This window comes from Stomoxys calcitrans, chromosome 5 (genome assembly GCF_963082655.1).
Source record: "Stomoxys calcitrans chromosome 5, idStoCalc2.1, whole genome shotgun sequence".
NCBI classification, from domain to species: Eukaryota; Metazoa; Arthropoda; class Insecta; order Diptera; family Muscidae; genus Stomoxys; species Stomoxys calcitrans.
This window is the reverse complement of record NC_081556.1, coordinates 156,158,353-156,178,809: the sequence shown is the minus strand read 5'-3', so window position 1 is coordinate 156,178,809 and position 20,457 is coordinate 156,158,353. Positions and strand designations below refer to the sequence as shown.

Sequence of the window (20,457 nt, the reverse complement as noted above, 5' to 3'; positions counted from 1 at the left end):
GTGTAATATAGGAAAAAGTGGAGTATGGTCCAAATCGTTCTATAACCTGATATAGCTCACATATACACCGTGTCTCCCGATTTAACACCTTGATCCTCCAGAGGTTGCAATTGTTATCCGATTTGGCTGAAATTTTGCATAATGTATTCTGCTATGACTCTCAAATACTCCGTCAAGTGTGATACAAATCGGTAAATAACTTGATATAGCTCCCATATAACCAAATCTCACCATCGAAAGATATCGAAAGATGGGGTATATTAATTTTGTTATTCCGTTTGCAATACTTTGAAACATCCATTTCCGACCCTATAATGTATATATATTATAGAGCAGCGTAAAAATCTAAGACGATTTAGCCATGTCCGTCCGCCTGTCCGTCTGTCTATTGAAATCACGCTACAATCTTTAAAACTAGAGATATTGAGCTGAAACTTTGCACAGATTCTTTTTTTGTCCGTAGGCTGGTTAAGTTCGAAGATGGTCTATGTAGGACTATATCTTGATATAGCCCCCATGTAGACTGATCCGCCGTTTTAAGGTCTAAGGCCCATAAAAGACACATTTTTTATGCGGTTTTACTGAAATTTGGAACAGTACGTTCTCTTAGGCCCTCAAACATCCTTTTTCAACCTTTTTCCTCAATGGGTCCAGATTTGGATATAGCTGCCATATAGACCGATCTCTCGATTTAAGATCTTGGGCCCATTAAAGACGCATTTATAATCCGATTTCGCTGAAATTTGGGACAGTGAGTTGTGTTAGGCTCTTCGATATCTTTCTGCAATTTGGCTCAGATCGGCCCAGATTTGGATATAGCTGCCACATAGACCTATCTCTCGATTGGAGGTTTTGGGCCCATAAAAGGCGCATTTATTGTCCGATTTCGAAGAAATTTGGCACTGTGAGTTGTGTTAGGCTCTTCGATATCTTTCTGCAATTTGGCTCAGATCGGTCCAGATTTGGGTATAGCTGCCACATAGACCTATCTCTCGATTGGAGGTTTTGGGCTCATAAAAGGCGCATTTATAATCCGATTTCGCTGAAATTTGGGACAGTGAGTTGTGTTAGGCTCTTCGATATCTTTCTGCAATTTGGCTCAGATCGGTCCAGATTTGGATATAGCTGCCACATAGACCTGTCTCTCGATTGGAGGTTTTGGGCCCATAAAAGGCGCATTTATTGTCCGATTTCGAAGAAATTTGGCACATTGAGTTGTGTTATGCTTTTCGACATTTTTCTGCAATTGACCCAAATCAGTCCAGAATTGGATATAGCTGCCATATAGACCGATATCTGGATTTAAAGTCTTGACCCCATAAACGGCGCATTTATAATCCGATTTCACTGAAATTTGACACAGTGACTTATATTAGGCTTTTCGACATCCGTGTCGTATATGGTTCAGATCGGTTTATTTTTAAATATAGCTACAAAAAAGATCAATATTTTGTTATTTGATCCAAATCGAACATACTTCGATATAGCTGCTATGGGGCATGGGGTATGCATTTTTCACCGGATTTTGACGAAAGGTGGTTTACGTTTATACCCGGGATAGTGGGAATCCAAAGTTCGGCCCTGCCGAACTTAACGCCGATTTACTTGTTTAAATTTAACGTAATTGAGAAACTTATTGCTGTACAGTAGTAACGCTTATTGCGTTATTCCATCATTAACAAAGTGATTATGAATGCGTTGAAGACTACCAAATACAAGATGATGAGTTTGAATCTCCTCGTCGACCACTGACAAAACTTATATTTTTTCAAACATTGACGAACGTCAGAAGAGATCAATTACGGAACTAGTTTGTTGGAATTAGCAAAAGTACTAGTTCCAGTGTCAACTGGTTACTCCAATGACTAATCCATGTTAAATTCCCCATCTGAAAGCAAACAATAGTGGAACAAGTCCTTAGTATTTGGGAATTAGTAAACAAATAGATTTGGAACTAGTGGACTACTGAAACAGAGTGTTTAATCAATCAACAACAACATAAATTTAATAATTAGTGATAAAATTAGTGTGTGTAGTGTGGGTGTGTTATCACAAACTCTTTTTTTAATCCTCTTTGCAAAAATTTATTAAAATTTAATTATATTTATTCTAACAAACCCATCATAAATTAAGCAGCAAACAACAGATTTTTTAGCAGTCAGCCTGCTGTTGTGAAATTTCAGAACTCCTACTGTAATAGCAGAGCTAATGCTGCAATAGCAGCAAAATTAACTACTAATAGCCAGCAGATAGGATGTGTTATTTTCAGCACACTTTTTTCTATGAGTTTACTCACAGCTCGTTTGGGGTTTAGGCGACAACCATCTACCTCCTCCCCAATAAATAGAAAGTCAAAAGTTCTCATATTTAATAACAGTTTCGTATATTGCCCCCAAAATACCACAATTTAAAAATCCTAAGCCTTTTTTTTATCAAAATACTACTTTTACCAAATATTTCTTCAAAGGTTAGCATGTCCGCCCATGACGCTGAACGCCTGGGTTCGAATCCTGGCGAGACCATCAGAAAAAAATTTCAGCTGTGGTTTTCCTCTCCTAATGCTGGCAACATTTGTGAGGTACTATGCCATGCAAAACTTCTCTCCAAAAAGGTGTCGCACTGCGGCACGCCGTTTGGACTCGGCTATAAAAAGAAGACGGCTTATCATTGAGCTTAAACTTGAATCGGACTGCACTCATTGATATGTGAGAAGTTTGCCCATGTTCCTTGTTAGAATGTTCATGGGCAAAATTTGCATTTGCATTCTTCAAAAATGTTAACAACATTGAGAATTTTGTTAAAAGTTTGTTTCCGTAAAAAAATGCATCGAATCTGATTTTCTTTTTTTGTCATTTTTGTCATTGACCAGCTACACATTCTATTTTTAGAAAATGGCCAACAAGACGCTATTAAAAACCAGCACAAAATGCATATATATAGCGCTATGCTAAGCAATAGAATTGTTGATACATGTTTCCTAAAGATAGATAAAAATAGCTTTTTTTTCAACCTTATATTGCAAAGTTTTCTACAAGAATTTCTTTAGTTAAAAAAATGCATCATTTAATATAAAATCTTATTGTGTTTAACTCTCACAATCCCCCGCCCCCACTATTTTTTTTTTAACTACGCCTCTGCCCAGGGGGATGACAAAGCCACAGTTTTGTTTATATTCCATTACAAGCACTTTAGAATATGCAAAAGCGTATTTCACCACTCACCAACGTGTTACCTGTTGCCTAGAATATTAGACGATTTTATGAGGCCCCCATTCAACGTTATCGGAACACAATATCAATAGACGGTTGGATGGTACGTTGTTATTAATTTATTAGCCCCCAATCATTTCACTCTATATAACCCATAGAGTTTTAAAATGACACTGACGAAATCGCATTCGCAAAAATGATTGCTATGAGGCCGCAAACGGTCGAAGCCTTTATCAAAATTTAAATGTTAGTCTTTCGCAATCGTTCAAACGGTCCGGACGAACTCGCCTGAATTAAAAAACCACTAAATGGTGATTGTTTCAATGTTGGAACTCTGTCTGCAAATATTGATACGTATCAAAGGGACCAACATCGGCTAATACATTTAACCCCGCCAGTCAAACCGATTCATTTGTGTTTGAAATTTTTGGATATATGGTAATCTAATGGGCCCTGAAAAAGCAAAAATGTAGATGTGCAAAAGAGATAATAGGGCCAAATCTTCTCAAATTACCCACGTCGTGGTGATTCAGTGTCCATGATAAATCCCGGTGTTTGCAAGTCTGAAGTTGTGAAAGTGATGTTCTTTTTTGCGCCCAACAGTGAATAAAATATAAAAAGTGACATATTGAACTCCTGCATTTAATATGAAATGTTTAATTTTGCATATTTTTTATTATTTATTCGTTTTATTTCGTTTTATTTTATTTTATTTTTTTTTATTTTATTTATTTTTGTTTTATTTTATTTTATTTTATTTTATTTTATTTTTTTTATTTTTTCTTTTATTTTTTTTTATTTTTTTATTTTTTTAATTTTTTTTTTTGTTTTCTTTTTTTATTATCTTTAATTTTTTTTTTTTCATTTATTTTACGGAATTTTCACTCATTTTTTCTCAGATCAATATTTTAAAGTGTTTGAAAGGGAATGATGAAGTAAAAATTTGAAGCCAAAAGTATCAATTTGTGATAAGTTGCCACAGCAATATGTCCAATCCTTGAATAAAAATAAAACAAGTAAAAAGGCGTTAAATTCGGCCGGGCCGAAATTTGGATACCAACCACCTCGGGTATATATGTAAACCACCTTCTTCAAAATCCGGTGAAAAATACATACCTTATGCCCAATAGCAGCTATATCGAAATATGTGGCAATTTGGACCAAATACTAATAAGTATAAGTCATTGTTCAATTGTGTATAACAAAATAATGGAATTTTTAGTAGTTATATCCAAATATAAACCGATCTGTACCATATACAACACAGATGTCGAAAAGCCTAACAAAATCGGATTAAAAATGCGCCTTTTATGGGGCCAAGACTTTAAATCGAGATATCGGTCTATATATGGCAGCTATATGCAAATCTGGACCGATCTGAGCCAAATTGAAGAAAAATGTCGAAGGGCCTAACACAACTCACTATCCCAAATTTCGCCGCTATCGGACAACAAATGCGCCTTTTCTGGTCTCAAGACCTTAAATCGAGAGATCGGTCCATATGGCAGCTATATGTAAATCTGGACCGATCTGAGCCAAAATGAAGACGAATGTCGAAGGGCCAAACACAACTCACTGTCCCAAATTTCGCCGCCATCGGACAATAAATGCGCCCTTTAATGGCACAAAACCTTAAATGGAGAGATCGGTCTTTATGACAGCTATATCCAAATCTATACCAATCTTTGTCAAATTGAAGAAGGATGTCGAAGAGCCTAACATTACTCGCTGTCCCAAATTGCGGCAAAATCGGGTAATAAATGTGGCATTTATGGACCTAAGACCCTAAATCGGCGGATCGGTTTACATGGCAGCTATATCCAAATCTGGACCGATCTGAGCCAAATTGAAGAAGGACGTCGAAGGGCTTAACACAACTCACTGTCCCAAATTTCAGAAAAATGGGATGATAAATGTGGCTTTTATGGGACTAAGACCCTAAATCGGTGGATCGGTCTATATGGGGGCTATATCAAGATATAGCCAATCCCCGAACTTAACCTGCTTATGGACAAAAAAAGAATCTGTGCACAGTTTCAGCTCAATATTTCTATTTTTAAAGACTGTAGTGTGATTTCTACAGACAGACGGACGGACATGGCTAGATGGTCTTAGATTTTTAAGCTGATCAAGAATATATATACTTTATGGGGTCGGAAATGGATATTTCGATGTGTTGCAAACGAAATGACAAAATGAATATACCCCCGTCCTTCGGTGGTGGGTATAAAAACAATTACAAAATGAAAATAAACATATTTCCCTCCAATAAATCAATTTAGCTCACCAAAGCTCTGAAGAGCGCATGGACAATCAATTGCTTCGAGTTGGCCATATTCGGCTAATCGCCAAGCTGATGAAGTTTTCTGTAGTCGTGTCATAAATTATGGCTAATTCTACAAGAAATACTTTCACCACTCTGACTGTTAGGGTGAGAGCGTGCCGTGGTGAGATGGGTGGGTGTATGTAAAACAGACTTAAAAACAAAGAAAACATCGGTGATTAGGTGGCATTTCAACACAAGCGATAGTAACCTTAAAGACAAAGGGTGAGAGATGCGCGATGTTTGCGGCGTGAGACTTAAATTGCGAGTATTTTGGGAACGAGATGATCAAGAATATGTATACTTTATGGGGTCTTAGAAGATTATTTGGAGGTGTTACAAACGGAATGACTAAATTAGTATGCCCCCATCCTATGTTGGTGGGTATAAAAAGATAATCGGAGAAAGTAACAACAAATTCTCATGTATATTTGGATAAGAATTGCGTCCTCTGTAGGCTCAAGAAGTAAAATCGGCAGATTGGTATATATGGAAGCTATCAGTTTATGGACCGATTCAGACCATATTTAGCAGGTATGTTAGGGACATGGAAAAAGTCATTGTGCAAATTTTCAATCAAATCAGGCCGCGCTTTTTAGAGGCTCACAAAGTCAAATCGGCAGATCGGTTTATATGGCAGCTATATAAGGTTATAGACCCATTTGAACCATACTTGGCGAAGACGTTGGAATTCATAACGAAACGCAACGTGCAAAATTTCAGCCAAATCGGAAAAGAATTGCGCCCTCTAGAAGCTCAAGCTCTCATCCGATTTGGTTGAAATATTACTATAGACTCCAGCATCCAAGCCATGTATGTCCCGCATCGGTTCATAACCTGATATAGCTCTAGTAGCAATTCTTCTCCATTATCCTTTGTTTGCCTATAAACAGATACCGGACAAAGAACTTGACAAATGCGATTCATGGTGAAGGGTATATAAGATTCGTCCAGACCAAACTTTCCACGCTTTTACTTATTATATTATGTTTTCATTAGCTTTACTGTACCTAGTGTTAAATTACAATACTCTGCTTTTAAGATTTATATCAAAGTTGTATTAATTAGGTCGTCTTGAAAGTATAAAAAATTTCAATGAGTTACGTGTATGTTAAAAACATATTAAAAAATGGATTGGACAAAATTATTCTTTTGAACTTTGAGGTGTGACTTGAGGAAAATAAAATTTGCCCATGAACATTCCACTAAGAAACAGTGGCCAAATTCTTACGTATCAATGAGTGAGCAAATTTTCAAAATTTTCCGCTGTGTCTAAAGTCAGGTTGAGGTTGCAGAGATGCGCATATCCGCCTAAGACGCTGGACGCCTGAGAAGTACTCACGAGAAGTTTGTCACTGTTGCGTTATGGAATAGGGAAAGGAATTTTTGGATGTGTTAAAAACAAAGTGACAAAATTAACACACCCCCCACCCTTAGATCGTGATTATTCATCGGTTGTAGGTTCATTATTTGAATCTTGATCAATTTAACACACTTCAGTAGTACACCATGTTATGGACAACTATACTTTCCTATAGTTGAATGCCATATTTTTATACCCACCACCGAAGGAATGGGGTATATTCATTTTGTCATTCCGTTTGCAACACATCGAAATAGCCATTACCGAACCTAAAAAGTATATATATTCTTGATCAGCGTAAAAATCTAAGACCATCTATCCATGTCCGTCCGTCTATAGAAATCACGCTAGTCCTTAAAAATAGAGATATTTAGCTGAAACTTTACACAGATTCTTTTTTTGTCCATAAGCAGGCTAAGTTCGGGGATGGGCTATATCGGGCTATATCTTGATATAGCCCACATATAGACCGATCCACCGATTTAGGGTCTTAGGCCCATAAAAGCCACATTTATTATCCGATTTTACTGAAATTTGGGACAGTTAGTTGTGTTAAACCGTCTTCGACGTCTTCCTTCAATTTGGCCAGATTTGGATATAGCTGTCATATAGACCGGTCTTAGGCCCATAAAAGCCACATTTAATTTCCGATTTTGCCAAAATTTGAGACAGTGAGTTGTGTTGGGCCAGTCGACCTCCTTCTTCAATTTGGCCCAGATCGGTCCCGATGTGGATATAGCTGCCATATAGACCGATCTTTCGATTTGAGGTTTTTGGCCCCAAAAAAGGCGCATTTATTGTCCGATTTCGCCAAAATTTGGAACAGTGAGTTGTGTTAGGGCCCCCGACATCCTTGTTTAATTTGGCTCAGATCGATTCAGATTTGAATATAGCTGCCATATGGATCGATATCTCGATTTGAGGTTTTGGGCCCATAAAAGGCGCATTTATTGTCCTATGTCGCAGAAATTGGCGACAGTGAGTTATTTTAGGCCAGTCGACATCCTTCTTCAATTTGGCTCAAATCGGTCCCGATGTGGATATAGCTGCCATATAGACCGATCTTTCGATTTAAGGTCTTGGGCCCATAAAAGGCGCATTTGTTGTCCGATGTCGTCGAAATTTGGGACAGTTAGTTGTTTTAGGCCCAAAATTACATATACATACCCAAGGTGGTGGGTATCCAAAGTTTGGCCCGACCGAACTTAACTTCTTTTTACTTGTTTAATAAACATTTTTCTCTGAATCTTATTTCTAAGAACACTATGTAGCGCAGTTCAACTCCCGTTTGCAGCCGGTACAAAAACATGATTGCTCCAGTATTGTTTGTGCAGCTGTCACTATATTTGCCAAAAATAACTATTTAGTAAATAAATAAATCTAAAATAGGCCTAAAACGTAAAACACAACCGTCTGTCTATTCTTGAAAATGAGGCAACCTATATACTAGTAAAGTGGCGATAGACTGAACACTCAGTCGATTAAATACCTCCTTCGTATGATCAACTATTAATTCGTGTTGTAATCTCAAAGTTAAAACTGCATAAAATTGTTTTTATGCAAGTTCCGACATATCTCAGTTTGGCAAACTATTAGTGGTCCTCTACTGTAATATTGTAATATGACAATTCATCAGAGTTTATAAATTTGTTATTGTATAATTTGAGAACTTCCAATAAACTGGATATTTGATTTCTAATGTAAGAAAACTATGGTTGATATTTTTCAGAGCCATTCATCGAATCTTGTAGAAAATGAAGAATAAATCAAAAAGGAAATATGATTTGGAACAAATAACCAGACCATCAACTGGAAAGGAAGTGCTAAAGACAAATGCTAAGCCTGAAAAAGCACCAGGAATATCATTTTTCCAATTGGCAAGTGTTTTAAAAATTCAAATTGAAACAAAAAATATTTATTCTAATTTTTTTTTACAGTTCCGCTATTCCACTGTTTGTGAACGATTTCTTATAGGTCTTGGTATTATATGCGCATCAGTGGGTGCAGGAGGTATGCCCTTTTCCATTGTTATTTATGGTGAATTTACATCTCTGCTAGTTGATCGAACTGTGGCTAATGGCACATCATCTTCGACATTATTGCTGCACATTTTCGGAGGTGGCAGAAAACTGTAAGTTTTTTATGATAAAATCAGAAATAATTAGACGTCATCAGCCCACCAAAACATTCAATGGCTTTGCAAATAGCAAAATTACATATAAGTCACGAATATACCCTTAAACAATGAGTGATCCATCTCCTTCTGACAGCCTAGTCCGAACAGTGTAGCGCTGAGCGGCACACCTTTAAAGATTAGCTTTTCATATCTCCTTTTGAAAACGGAAGACTTTTCTATATATGTGACGAAGTGACCCATTATTTACAGGTACATACAAAATATATGTTCTTATATGGGTGTACATTTAACGCCTGGTTATGCTCTCGTTAATGTACTGTAAATGTAGAACTAATGTATCGTTAATGTAAACAAGCAATTATGCTTATTACAAAATAGTAGCACTTAACACTTCAAACAAAACAATTTTATTACCAAAATAGACTTGAAGGCGAGGGAGGGTCATACGCCGGAAAACTTCAGGCATACCTTAAGGAAACAACAAGACGGCCCCTCGCTTAGTGGTAGGAGAATTCGAGCCGTCTTTCCAACCGAAAGAGAAGAGAATGATATATCGGCCTTTATAGGTAGCTCCAAGATGGGGACAGGGACTGTATTTAGTTCTGTACTCCGACACACACAACATCGGTATATACGTGAGACTGCTGGACGAGTGTATATCTTTCAGGCAGAGCTCTGTGCCATAACAATAGCCACAAAAGAAATGCTGGGAAAGGTTTTAGAGTGTTCGAAATCAGGATATATGACGGTCCTATTGGCTGCGGGTTCAAGAACAGTGAGGTCAAAAAATGTGGCATTCCTCAATAAACCGTTTGTTTTCACGACATATATAGTCCTAACATGGTTTAGCAGATACGATAGTGCCATATTGATGCTCGGCCCCAACACTCATCTTGTAAATTCTCCTTATGTATAAGTACTGGCCACCTAGTGAACTCACCTTTTCATGGTGGACAAGCCATTAAAACTTAACCTAAACTATTGACAATAAATAAACAAATTTATTGACAATAAATTTGACACGTATGTGTCAAATTTCAGTGAAATCGGATTATAAATGTGCCTTTTATGGAGCCAAAACTTTAAATCGAGATATCGGTCTATATGGCAGCTATATCCAAATCTGAACCGATTTGGGCCAAGTTTTAGAAAAATGTAGAAGAGCCTAACACAACTCACTGTCCCAAATTTCGACGAACTCGGACAACAAATGCGCCTTTTATGGCCCCCAAAACCTTAAATGGAGCGATCGGTCTATATGGCAGCTATATGCAAATCTGTACCGATCTGGGCCAAATTTAAGAGGGATGTCGAAGGGCCTAACACAACTAACTGTCCCAAGATTCGGCAACATCGGACAGTAAATACGCTTTTTATGGGTTCAAAACCGTAAATCGAGAGATCGGTCTATATGGCAGCTTTATTCAAATCTTTACCGCTCTGAGCTAAATTTAAGAAGGATGTCGAAAGGCCTAACACAACTCACTGTCGCAAATTTCGGCGATATCGGACAATAAATGCGCCTATTATGGGTCCAAAACTTTAAATCAAGAGATCGGTCTATGTGGCAGCTTTATTCAAATCTTTACCGATCTGTGCCAAATTGCAGAAGTATGTCGAGGGGATTAACTTAACTCACTGTCCCAAATTGCGGCGAAATCGGACAATAAATGCGCCTTTTATGCGCTCAAAACCTTAAATCGAGACATCGGTCTATATGGCAGCTATATCCAAATCTGTACCGATCTGATCCAAATTGAATAAGGATATCGAAGGTCCCAACACAACTCACTGTCTCAAATTTTGGAAATATCGGATAATAAATGGGCCTTTTATGGGCGCAGGACCTTAAATCGTGAGATCGGTCTAATGCCAGCCATATCCAAATCTCAACCGATCTGGGCCAAATGAAAGAAGGATGTTGTAGGGCCTAACACAACTTACTGTCACAAATTTCAGCAAAATCGTATAATAAATGTGGCTTTTATGGATTAAGATCCTAAATAGGGATATTCCTTTTCACTGAAAATGTGGACATTTTTTGCAGCAAAGTTGTTATGAATGTTGACACAAATACAAATCATGCATAAAAATAAGAATCAAAACACAAATGCCATCATAAATTGCAAAATGCAAATCAAGTCTCAGGCAAAATTGCAAAAGAAAATTAAATGTTGAATATCTTCGAAACCAGTGGAGATATTGTATACCTCAAGCGGACTTTTTGTAGGAATTTTTGAGTATTATTCAACAAAATTTGGAAATCAGACCACAAACGAAGATTTGGCAAATGCACATTTTGCCCATGAACATTCCACTAAGGAACAGGGGCAAACTTCTCACAAATCAATGAGTGCAGTCCGATTCAAGTTTTAAGCTCAATGATAAGGGGCCTCCTCTTTATAGCCGAGTCCGCACGGCGTGCCGCAGTGCGACACCTCTTTGGAGAGAAGTTTTACATGGCATAATACCTCACAAATGCTGCCCAGGAGGGGAAAACCACAGATGACATTTTTTCTAATGGTCTCGCCAGGATTCGAACCCAGAGGTTTAGCGTCATAGGCGGATATGTTAACCTCAGCGCTACGATTTGGCAGCCTCAGCAATTTTTCGAAGTACCGAGGTTACCAACTTTAAGCGCCGGGACAATCTAGGGCTATCTCTTCAGCTCTAACCATTCCAAATTTCAAAGGGATATCTCTACCCGTTCTCATACGGCATATTTTTTACTATTTTTTTTATTTTCTCCCACTGTGCGCTGGCCTCCTAGTAGCATGGAAATAATATAGAAATACAATTTGCTTGCATTTCATCTCATTTAAACTAACATTTTTGGAAAAAACTTCCCACTGTGCAAGAATCGAAATCCATGGACTCATTTTATTTGTGTTTTCAGAACCGATGCCTCATACGAAGAGAATATGCAGGCGATACGGGAAGATGCATTGGCGTTTGGTTTAGGCTCATTAGCTGGAGTTGTGGCCATGATAATTGTGATAGCCATAGCGGTGGATATCCTAAACAGAGTTGCTATGAAACAGGTATGCAAAAAAACATAACAAACGGAAACCTAATAACGTCCTATGAGAACCATAATTGGCAGTGATGTCTTATAATTCCTAACTTTTTCTACATTTTCTTGGCAGCTTGGCCGCATTCGGAAAATCTACCTGGAATCAATTCTGAGACAAGATATGTCATGGTTCGATACCACCTCGGGCAAAAATTTTGCCAGCCAAATGTCAGAGTATGTGAATACGAATTCAATTATTTGCTACAAGATTAAGTCTGATATCGAAACAAAAATTTTCAGGGATCTCAACAAAATGAAGGAGGGAATCAATGAGAAAATTGCCATCTTTGTGTATCTCGTGATGACCTTTGTTATAGGCATTGTAGCCTCTTTCGTCTATGGCTGGAAGTTAACCCTAGTAATACTGGCCACATGTCCCCTTATCATTCTCTCCACAGCAATGGTGGCCAAGATACAGAGCTCGCTAACAGAGAAGGAGCTAAAGGCCTATTCGGGTGCCGGTTCGGTGGCCGAAGAGGTGTTGGGGGGTATTCGTACTGTCTTTGCTTTCAGTGGCGAACGCAAGGAGCAGGAGCGTTTTGCTGCTCGGCTTCTGCCAGCAGAAGTTGTGGGTCGTAAAAAGGGCCTGTATTCGGGCATAGGAGCGGGCACCATGTGGTTTCTCATCTACTGCTGTTATGCCATTGCCATGTGGTATGGTGTAAATTTAATTCTGGAAGAACGCTTTGAGGAGGACAGGCATTATACCCCTGCAGTTTTGGTCATCATATTGTTTGGCGTTATAATGGGGGCTCAAAACCTGGGTTTTTCTTCGCCCCACTTGGAATCCTTTGCAACGGCTCGAGGAGCTGCTTACAGCATATTTTCCACCATCGATCGTAAATCTTCTATTGATCCATTCGATGAGGGAGGTGATAGACCCCAAGAGGTGGTGGGAAATATTGAATTTGAAAATATTTACTTCCGTTATCCGGCCCGTGCCGATGTGGAAGTCCTCAAGGGCCTATCGCTGAACATCAAGCGAGGACAGACAGTGGCTTTTGTGGGTCCCTCAGGATGTGGCAAATCCACAGCTATGCAGCTGATGCAACGTTTCTATGATCCTTTGCAGGGTTCTGTGAAGTTGGATGGCAAAGATTTACGCAGCCTAAATGTGGCTTGGCTGCGCTCCCAAATCGGCGTAGTGGGTCAAGAACCTGTCCTATTTGCCACCACAATTGAGGAAAATATACGCTATGGCAAGCCCGATTGTACCATGGAAGACATAGAGAAAGCAGCGCGCATAGCCAATTGCCATGACTTCATTATCCGACTGCCCCAAGGCTATCAGACATTGGTGGGGGAGCGGGGAGCCCAAATGTCAGGAGGGCAAAAACAACGTATAGCCATAGCCCGTGCTCTTATCAGGGATCCCAAAATACTGCTCTTGGATGAGGCCACCTCTGCCTTGGACCCCACATCAGAGCGTCGTGTGCAAGATGCCTTGGAGGTGGCCAGCAAAGGCAGGACCACTTTGGTGGTATCCCATCGCCTTTCCACCATAACCAACGCGGACAATATTGTCTTTGTCAAAGACGGAGTGGTGGCAGAGCAGGGCACTCACGACGAGCTCATGGCCAGGGGTGGTTTGTACTATCAACTCGTAAAGATCTCCCAGCGCAGGGAACAAGTCAATGCATCAACAGAGAAATCTCATTACGAATTTCATAAGAATCACAACTCGAAGAAGGATGAGGACATCGACTTCAATGATGACGACTCTGACGAGTCTGACTCCGATGAAGGGTATGTTGGCAATGGGGACTTGAATGTACAACAAACAAAACAAGGGGTGGATAACAAAGGATACGAACACGACATTGGCGAGAAAAGTAAGTAAACATAGACATGTGCGACCATTCAAATTATACTCTAATTGCATTACATTCCCCCTTCCCTTCTCACATTGTCCCCTTCGCAGAGAAATCTCGAAAAAAGAAGAAGTCAAAGGAGGAGGAAAAATATAAAATTTCCTTTCTCCAACTGATGCGTTTGAATGGCCCAGAATGGAGATTTCTGGTAGTCGGCTGCATAGCCTCCATGATGCATGGCGCCACCTTTCCTGTGTGGGCAGTATTTTTTGGCGATTTCTTTGGGGTAGGTGATCAAATGCGTTACGTGTGACCTCTGACATCTAATCATTGTTGTTAATTGGAAATTTTATGCTTACAGATTTTAGGAGACGAAACTGATGAGGTTATCAAATCGGAAGCCAATTTCCTTTCTTATATGTTTTTGACCATAGGTGTCATTGCCGGAGTGGGAACATTGCTGCAGTCTTACATGTTTAATACGGCCGGAGTGAAAATGACCTCGCGTCTTAGGAATACGACCTTCCAAACTCTGTTGAGCCAAGAAATCGGTTATTTCGATGATCCCAAAAATTCGGTGGGTGCACTTTGTGCACGTTTGGCAGGCGATTGTTCCAATGTGCAGGGAGTAGGTGCAGACAACACATTTGTAGGCCAATAGTAACCTCTCTCTCTCTTTTTTGTTTAGGCTACTGGTGCTCGCATTGGTGTAATAGTCCAGGCTATGTCTACCATTATGGTTGGCGTAATCGTGGCCTTCTTTTACTCTTGGAATATGACTTTGGTCACTTTGATCACAGTGCCATTTGTATGTTTTTCCATAATACTGGAAGCCCGATTCACTGAGACCTTTGTATTGGACGAGAAAGCTTCCATGGAAAGGGCCTCACAAGTGGCTGTGGAAGCCATATCGAATATTCGCACCGTTACCAGTTTGGGTCAAGAGCGTGACATTGTACAGCGCTACAATGAGCAAATCGACTTGGTAAATGAAGCATGTGTGAAAAAACTACGCTACCGCGGCATGATCTTTGGCTTGGGTCAATCTGCTCCACTTCTGGCTTATGGCATATCCCTGTACTATGGAGGACTGTTAGTAGCCGATGGCAAAATTGATTATGCGAATATTATAAAGTAAGCAAAACTAGGGTTCCTAGCTCATTACACTGGCTTATTTGTGATCACTTAGTAGATTTAAAAATTCTAATGAAATTCGGTACAAAATTTAAAATTCAGTTCAAAAACTTTGATTGCTCATATCTCCTCAACTAGGACTATCAACGCAAAAATAACGTTTGTTCATAATCACTTTCAAAATTTAACAATTCGGTTGAAAATCTAAACTCAAAGTGACCATCAACACAAAATTAAGAGTAAATCGTGATCTTTTTTTGGATGAAAATCTCCATTTCTGTTCAATAAGACCTGATGCTTATATTTTCGTTACAGGGTCTCAGAGGCTTTAATTTTTGGTTCTTGGATGTTGGGTCAAGCTTTGGCATACACCCCAAATGTGAATGAAGCTATCCTGTCTGCGGGTCGTCTGTTGAAACTGTTTCAACGCGTGCCTAATATGCAAAATCCTGCATCGGCGCCCTATAACACATCCGAGGTAAGTATGAGAAAATTTAAGTTTTGTGCTATGGGAAATTTCATATCCACTACTCCGCGATGAATGGAGGGAAATCCATATGTCAATTCCAACACCATAAAGCAAATGTATTCTTGATATAGATTCCGTCCAACTGTTTGTCTACCCGATCGATCGATTTTTATACCCACCACCATAGGATGGGGTGGGTATAAATCCTAATCCAATCGAAATATGTATGATCTGAGATCACATTCTTGATTATATTGACATTCTAAAGGCCAAAACAGAATGAGCTTTGGTTTTGAGCATCGCGTTGCAAAAATGCAACTCTGCACACAAAATTTCCCAAAAGCAATGAGGAAAAGTTAAAAAAAAAATCAGCTTTGAGGCTTGAAACTGAGCGTCATTCGGTGTTGCCAACGCGCTCATTCTGTTCCTCAACGCGCTCATTCTGTTTAGTTCTAAAGGGCTGGATCATAATGAGCGCGTTGTGCTTTATTTCGTGCGTTGCGTTGACGCTGAAAAAGTTAAAACTACACTATTTCATATATGGCAACACAGAATGACGCACAGTGGAATAGAATCGAAAAAATTAGTAAAACATATGCCATTCGAGAACGGATGGAGATAACACTTTGAATTTTGAAATATTCAGATCTGCGGTGCTATCGAGATCAATTGCACACTTTCAAAGCCCTAGGTGGTCTGTGGTCTGGGTGCCTCTTGGCAGGGCCCTAAAGTTGGTCACCTCGTCATATATGGCACACGATTCAGAGCCTTATGTTGGTGGTTAAAGCCGCTTTTGCAGGGAAAAAGAGTCTCGTTGTAGGAAGTGATGCTAATGTACATCACCCGATATGGGGAAAGGGGTGAGCTGCTTATCAAATATATTATTATTATTAGGTGAAAGTCATGAGTGAAATCCTTGTACAAAATGTTTGTCCCATCGGATGAAAATTGTGCCCTCTATAGGCGCAATGTATCTTAAAGGATACACTCAGTGTCAGACACTACTACTCGTTGATACACATTTCCCAGGAAATTCTCCAACGGACAACGTGGGACCAGAAGAAGTTGTCACTGGTATGCATTCGTCGGAGGTTGTTAGGAAAATTGTGTCTGAGCCGAAAATCCTTTGGGCGATAAGAATTTTCGACTCCATTAAGTCGTCAGGCCCTGATGATGTATCACCGGTTGAATTAAAAGCTGTGTCAGATAGGCTGGTTCCCTGGCTTAGGGAGATATACTCTACTTGTATCAGCATGTCATATATACCTGTGTGATGGAGCGACACGAAGGTCATTTTCATTCCGAAAGCGGAAAAACCCTACCGCACGATGGCGAAGGATTTTCGTCCTATTAGACTGTTTATGCTGAAGACTATTGAGAGTTTGATGGAATCATATCATTGGACAAAGATCCCTGTAGATCCCCTGTCGCGTCAGCAGCATGCATATAGGAAAGGCAACTCTTTTGAAACAGTCTTTTACGACCGAGTCGGCTATATAGAGGGTTCTCTCGCTGTCAAGGAATATACACTGGTAGGATTTCTTGACATTGAAGGTGCTTTCAGTAACGTAAAACCGACGTCAATCATGAAGGAAATGGGGTTTCTAGGCATCAACTTTACCGTACGAAAGTTTATTAATAACTTACTTACTAAAAAATGCATAACAGCAGGCTTGGGATCTGTGGATCTTTAAAGATGGGTCAGCAAAGGAACGCCTCAAGGAGGTTTAATGTCTCCTCTACTTTGGAATATAGCCATTAACAATATATTATTGTCTCCGGAAGAAAAAGGACGTGGCAGTTGTGATTAGGGGATAGTTTCACAGCACTCTAAGCTATTTACTTCAGGAGGCTCTACGTGCAACAGTGAAGTGGGCTACCGAAAATACATGGGTGTTTTGCTGGACATTAAATTGAACTAAAAATCCAACATTATGGAAAAAGCAAGAATGCAACTCTTGCCCTATGCACCTGCAAGAGAGCCCTGGCAAAAGTTGGGGGTATTAGCCGCTTGTTATGCACTAGGTCTATACTGCAGTAAATGTTATGTAGACCACCGCAGCGCAGAGGTTAGCATGTCCGCCTATGACGCTAAACGCCTGGGTTCGAATCCTGGCGAGACCATCAGAAAAAAATTTCAGCGTTGGCTTTCCCCTCTTAATGCTGGCAACATTTGTGAGGTATTATGCCATGTAAAACTTCTTTCAAAGAGGTGTCGCACTGCGGCACGCCGTTCGGACTCGGCTCTAAAAAGGAAGCCCCTTATCATGGAGCTTAAAACTTGAATCGGACTACACTCATTGATATGTGAGAAGTTTGCCCCCGTTCCTTAGTGGAATGTTCATGGGCAAAATTTCCAATAATGCTACATGGTATTGTGGTTCGTTGGATGGCGCTTGAAAAGTCCACCTACTGTTCAATACGCAACCGGACACAAAAGATGGCTTGTTAGTGCATCACAGCCGCGCTGAGGACGACACCATCTGATGCACTGAATTTAATGCTACATCTAATGTCTCTGGGCCTTGTGGCTAAACAAATTGCTGCGACCACTGCCGTGAGGCTAAGGGAGCATTCTATTTGGCCATGTGGCGGCTACGGACACTATATTATCCTTGATACAATGTCCAATGTGCCAGGCAGTGTGGATTACATCCTGCCTGGGCCGCTTTCTGATTTATATTTCTGTAGCACTATTCTTGATAAAATTGATTGGAACTACGACATCCCTGATAATAGAATAGACTTCTATACGGATGGTTCCAAACTAGGCGACTAGGTGGGCTTTGGGATGTACTCTTAAAACATCCCGAAGGTCAACAAATGATAAATAATCACAAGAGGGGACTGTTAGCATTCCTAAACTATGTGGCCTAATCTAGACTTGAAGAGGTCTACTGCTTTGCTGTCATTGGCTAGAGCAGACGTCTCAGTCATTGTGTCCGTAATGACAGGTCACTGTGTAATAGGAAAACATGCTGACAGAATGAGGGTTGGCAGTAACGATCTTTGCAGAAGCTGGGAGGACATCGAAAAAGAAAAGACTATAGAACACCTTCTGTGTGTGTGTTCCGCACTGGAACACCCTTCCGCAGAAGAAGTTCAACTTTAGGTTCTCATTTCTTTGAGGATCTGACTGATTTAGCGGATGTGAACGTTCGCAAGTTGTTAGGCTTTTTTAAGCGATCTGGATGATTCAACGGTATGAACTAGAAGGCATCTTCCTTCTTCTGTTCCTGTGGTATCACAATGGACGAAAATGAGTCTAATGGCAGACTTCCACGTAAACCTAACCTGACCTAACCTAGGAGTTCATATATGTGATTTTATTAAAATCCAAAGCAATTTTGCCATTCCGGAACGTTTAATCATTGAATAATCATTCAAATTAAAATCAGCTTAATGGCTTCTCAGCTTCTCATTATTCACAACTTTAATTATTTCATTCTATCTTTCAGAAATGTGATGGCGACATTACCTATGACCAGGTCTACTTTGAATATCCCACCAGAAAAGGCATACCTATCTTGGATAATTTCAATTTGAAAATTCCCAAAGGCAATACTGTGGCTTTGGTGGGACCATCAGGGTCTGGCAAATCCACTTGTGTCCAATTGCTCTTGCGCTACTATGACCCTGTGCATGGTACGGTCAATCTCAGCAACACTTCAACCACCGAATTCCCCATTGACTCCTTGCGCTCCAAAATGGGTCTTGTCTCTCAGGAACCTGTGCTCTTTGATCGTTCCATTGCCGAGAACATAGCCTATGGCGATAATTTCCGCAACAATATACCCATGGCGGAGATAATGGAAGCTGCCAAAAAGTCTAATGTACATGATTTTATAACGTCCCTTCCCCAAGGCTATGATACATCGCTGGGCAACAAGGGAACTCAGTTGTCGGGAGGACAGAAGCAGCGTATTGCCATAGCCAGGGCAATGGTAAGAAATCCCACCATTCTTATATTGGATGAGGCCACATCGGCCTTGGACATGGAGAGCGAGAAGGTGGTGCAGGAGGCTTTGGATGCTGCTCGCAGTGGGCGAACTTGTGTGACCATAGCACACCGTTTGACCACAGTACATGATGCCGATCTAATTTGTGTTTTGAAAAAGGGTGTCATTGTGGAAAAAGGAACTCACGCTGAATTGATGGCCAAAAAAGGCTTGTACTACGATCTGTACATGATGCAACAAGTAGCTTAAGATATTTTAATGAATCTTAAATTAATTAGAATAAGAGCACTTTTATTTCCTTGTTATCTATTTTCAATGAAAATAAAAAAGGAATTTATGCATATAAGAAAATATGCTGTTTTTTCCAGACTGTTTCAGAAATTGTAGAGAAATTGCCTTTCAAAGCATTTAATAATGATATGTTATGTTAGCATTTTAGAGTTTCAAATTAACATATGTAGGCGGTCATAATTGAAGCTGCCAGAAAGTCCAATATGGGGTTCACTTAAGAAGGTTAGGTCACTTGTCCAACAACCATGGCGGATTTAATAATGTGGTCTCACGCAAACAGCTGTTAACAGCAGACCAGGTTCGACGGCATTAAGATGACAGATTTTTGTTTACATTCCCTTTTTTTGTTATTTACTTTCTCGCATATTCACTGTGCATGTACGCACACGTATACTCACACGCTCACAAAAATTCTTTGAGTGTGTTGGCAAAACGTTGATCAGCTTGATAACAGCATGGCGAATTGCACCATATGATTTGTGGTTGTTGTACAAATAAGACCACCTTTAATGGTTTCGCAATGCTCAACAACGCAACACTGTGGAATTGGTCGCTCAAATTTTCACTAGGCTGTCAAAATTCTGTACACTGTCAAATTGACATTCCAATTTTTATGTGCATTATCAGTTACAGCCATGACATAATTACCAGGTAGTGTACCGCAAACAGCTGAGTACAATTTTGTCTT

At 39.8% G+C, this 20,457-nt stretch overlaps 1 protein-coding gene across 1 annotated transcript; it reads left to right on the top strand.

The window, feature by feature from the left end:
* Positions 1 to 3,531: 3,531 nt before the first annotated feature.
* On the top strand, positions 3,532 to 19,760 carry LOC106081930 (multidrug resistance protein homolog 49). Its single transcript, XM_013244203.2, has 11 exons — positions 3,532 to 3,647; positions 8,625 to 8,772; positions 8,833 to 9,026; positions 11,929 to 12,073; positions 12,179 to 12,279; positions 12,346 to 13,937; positions 14,027 to 14,202; positions 14,278 to 14,544; positions 14,605 to 15,050; positions 15,366 to 15,528; positions 18,978 to 19,760. Exons 2-11 carry the CDS (start codon positions 8,650 to 8,652, stop codon positions 19,725 to 19,727), a joined length of 3,957 nt encoding a protein of 1,318 aa, XP_013099657.2. The 5' UTR covers positions 3,532 to 3,647; positions 8,625 to 8,649; the 3' UTR covers positions 19,728 to 19,760.
* Positions 19,761 to 20,457: the final 697 nt, after the last annotated feature.

Bases quoted from the DNA above. Each gene is read 5' to 3' on its own strand.
- LOC106081930 (XM_013244203.2), top strand. From the start codon at position 8,650: ATGAAGAATAAATCAAAAAGGAAATATGATTTGGAACAAATAACCAGA. The intron at 14,545-14,604 runs GTAGGTGCAGAC...TTTTTTGTTTAG, and splicing joins ATTGTTCCAATGTGCAGGGA to GCTACTGGTGCTCGCATTGG. The intron at 15,051-15,365 runs GTAAGCAAAACT...TTTTCGTTACAG, and splicing joins GATTATGCGAATATTATAAA to GGTCTCAGAGGCTTTAATTT.